General features: G+C 25.9%; 1 protein-coding gene across 1 annotated transcript in view; it reads left to right on the forward strand.

The window, feature by feature from the left end:
• The window catches only part of LOC117174969 (E3 ubiquitin-protein transferase MAEA), a 21,840-nt gene that overhangs the window by 11,289 nt on the left and 6,854 nt on the right, over positions 1-3,697 (forward strand). The window contains exon 3 of the mRNA XM_033364441.1: positions 736-1,048. Coding sequence (XP_033220332.1) covers positions 736-1,048 — 313 coding nt within the window. The remainder of the gene's footprint in view (positions 1-735; positions 1,049-3,697) is intronic.

Below are 3,697 nucleotides of genomic sequence, written 5' to 3' on the forward strand. Positions count from 1 at the left end.
GCTATATATTATGCAGCACGTAGCTTAATATTTTCAACCCTAGAAGACGTGTTTCCAACAAAACAGTTGAATTTTCAATTAAACAGACGAATTTTTACCAAACTTATCGGATTTACAGCAAATTAAATTTTCAATTGAGATACAGTACGCAGCTGGATGCTATATATTATATAGCACGTAACTTAAAATGTTTAAGCCTAGAAGACAAATTTTCAGCAAAACAGTTGAATTTTAAATCAAACAGTTGAATTTGCAATCAGATATGTGACTTTCTACCAAAATTTTTGGATTTTCAACAAAATAATTAAATTTTTAATTGAGATACAGTACGCAACTACATGCTATATATTGTGTAGCACGTAACTTAAAATTGTCAACCCTAGAAGACGAATTTCCAACAAAACAGTTGAATTTTCAATCAAACAGATGAATTTTTACCATAATTATTGGATTTTCAACAAAATAATTAAATTTTTAATTGAGATACAGTACGCAGCTACATGCTATATATTGTGTAGCACGTAACTTAAAATTTTCAACCTTAGAAGACGATTTTTCAACAAAACAGTTGAATTTCCAACCATACATATGATTTTCTACCAACATTTTTTTCAATTGCTATACAGCAAATATATGCTATATATTATGTAGCATCAAGCTGCGTTTGAAAGTATTCTTTAAAAAGTAACAAGTGTGTGAGATTGATCAAATTGACCAGTTGAACAATGATTTCAGATGTGTTCATGGTCTCAAAGGAAGTGGAAAACTCCCTCGCAAATCATGAAACAGCACGATGTCTGGGTTGGTGTCACGACAACCGCTCCAAGCTGCGAAAATTGGGGAGCACCATGGAATTTAATTTGCGGGTTCAAGAATTCATAGAATTAGTTCGTGCGGACCGTAGACTCGATGCCGTTAAACACGCCAGAAAGTGTTTTTCAAACTACGACGACTATCAGCTTCAGGAAATCCAATGTTGCATGGGACAGTTGGCCTTTCCAGCGAATCCTTACAACAGTCCCTACAAAGATCTTTTGGATGAGAAGCGGTAATAATGAAAAATACAACATAAAGTTTTAATAATTTAAATGGATTTTTAAGATTTTAGGGTATTTCTCATACTTCTAAGTCATTTTCAAGAGCTTTCATTTTGAAATATTATATGACATTTTAAAAGATTCCAAGTAATTTGTCAGAAATTTTATTATTTTAATGGGATGTCGATGCTATTGAAATATTTTAGGATGTAGAATTTTCTAGAATTTCGAAAAATGTGGAACAATTTCACAGGACCTCGGTTTTATGATCATTTAAAAGATTTCAGAGGATTTTATAAGAATTACCGAGGATTTTCATGATTTTAAGAGATTTTCAAATATTTTATTTTATTTCGGAAAAATTTTAGTGGATTACAAAGAATTTATTCACGAGAAGTGAGGTGTTTTATAGGATTTCAAAGAATTCTAAATATTTTAGAAACCTTCGAAGATTCCTCGAAGTTTTTAATTTATTTAAATAATTAGAAGGGATTTCCAAGCGATTGAAATATTTTAAGATAAAGAATTTTTTACAATTTTGGAAGATATGAAACGATTTTACAGCATCTATAAGGTTTTAAGATATTTTTAAAAAATTCACAGGATCTTAAAAGATTTCCGAGCATTTCAATGATTGTAAGGGTTTTTTTTTTTAATCTATCGAATTATTTGACTACATTTTCCAGAATTTCAGAAAATATCATCATAGAATTTTACAAGGTTTTGTAATATTTTAATGGATTTCAAAGAATTTATTTGAAAGAAGTTAGGTATTTAGTTAGGGTTTCAAAGATTAAAAAGATTTGAAATTATTTTTTGGAATTATCCCTGAATTCCAAAAAAGAAGTTTGACATTTTCAAGAGCTTACCAAATTTTAAAGGATTTCAAAAGATTTTTTAAGAATTTCAAAGTATTTGCAATATTTTAGGAAATTTTAAAAGATTCCCAGAAAATTTTTATTGATTTATTTCAATATTTTGAGAGGTTTTTTACGTCTTTAAAATGTTTTAGGGTATTTTTTTTTCATTTTTCAATTTTTCAAGGCATTTTGAAGAGATTTAAACAATTTCAAGGGCTTTAATAGTTTAAAGGGATTTTAATATTTTGATGGATTTCGTAGAGTTTCAAAGATTTGAAGAGATTATCAAATAATTTTCGCATTTCATTCGGAATTCGCCCTGAATTCTTATTAATTTATCCTGAATTCTTTTAAATTATTTTGAATCCTTCTAAATCCACACATTTCTAATCAATTCATTGAATTCTTTCATATATTTCAATTGTTTTCGATTCACTAAATTGTTTTTTAAATTCACATTGATTTGTTAAGAAATATTATTCCCATTCTTCTCATTTCCCTAAAAATGTTCTAAATTGATTAAAATTATATTGTGATCAATGGAATATATTCATTTTTAAAAGGTTTTTAAATTCCTTTTAATTTAACTTAATTTTTTTTGTTGTCATTAATCACTTCTTTGGTTGGAAACTAGTAGGATTTTCAAAGATTTAAAGAGATTTGAAATTTTTTTGGAATTCACTCTTAATTCTTTAGAATTCTCTTCAATTTTTTTAATTTACTTAAATTCTTCTAAATTCACTGAATTCTACTTAATTAAATTTCATCCAAATTTTTAGAATTCCCTTAAATTCTTCTAAGCTCATTTAAATTTAACTGAAATCAATAAATACTTTTCGTATTTTTAAATTGTTGAAATTCATTTGATTTTTTTTCAATTCACATTCAATTTTTATGAATTTCATCGAATTCTTCTCGTTTATTTTAAATTCCTTTAAATTCATTTCAATTTTACGGATATCAGAGGATTTTTTTTGCAGATTTACACAAATCCATTTGAATTATTTGGAATTGTTTTGTTATCATTGATCACTTCTTTAGTTAGAAATTAGTAGGGTTTCAAAGATTTGAATTTTTTTAAATTCTCTTCAATTCTTTAATTTACTTAAATTCTTCTTAATTCACTCAATCCTATTTAATTCAATTTCATCCAATTTTTTTGAATTCCCTTGAATTTTTCGAAGCTCATTTAAAATTTACTGAATTCAATAAATATTTTTCATATTTTTAAATTGTTGAAATTCATTTAATTTTTTTTTCAATTCACCTTCAATTTTTATGAATTTCATCGAATTCTTCTCGTTTAGTTTAAATTCCTCTAAATTCATTTCAATTTTACGGAAATCAATGGATTTTTGTGTGTGCAGATTTGTACAAATTCATTTTAATTCTTTTGAATTGAACTTGATTTGTTTTTCGTCATTAATCACTTCTTTGGCTAGAAATTAGTATATTTTTAAAGATTTAAAGAGATTTGAAAATTTTTTTGGAATTCACACTGAATTCTTTGAAGTTCTCTTCAATTTTTTTAATTTACTTAAATTCTTCTTAATTCACTCAATCCTATTTAATTCAATTTCATCCAATTTTTTTGAATTTCCTTGAATTTTTCGAAGCTCATTTAAAATTTACTGAATTCAATAAATATTTTTCATATTTTTAAATTTTTGAAATTCATTTAATTTTTTTTCAATTCACCTTCAATTTTTATGAATTTCATCGAATTCTTCTCGTTTAGTTTAAATTCCTCTAAATTCATTTCAATTTTACGGAAATTAATGGATTTTTGTGTGTGCAGAT

Source organism: Belonocnema kinseyi, chromosome 6, assembly GCF_010883055.1.
Source record: "Belonocnema kinseyi isolate 2016_QV_RU_SX_M_011 chromosome 6, B_treatae_v1, whole genome shotgun sequence".
NCBI classification, from domain to species: Eukaryota; Metazoa; Arthropoda; class Insecta; order Hymenoptera; family Cynipidae; genus Belonocnema; species Belonocnema kinseyi.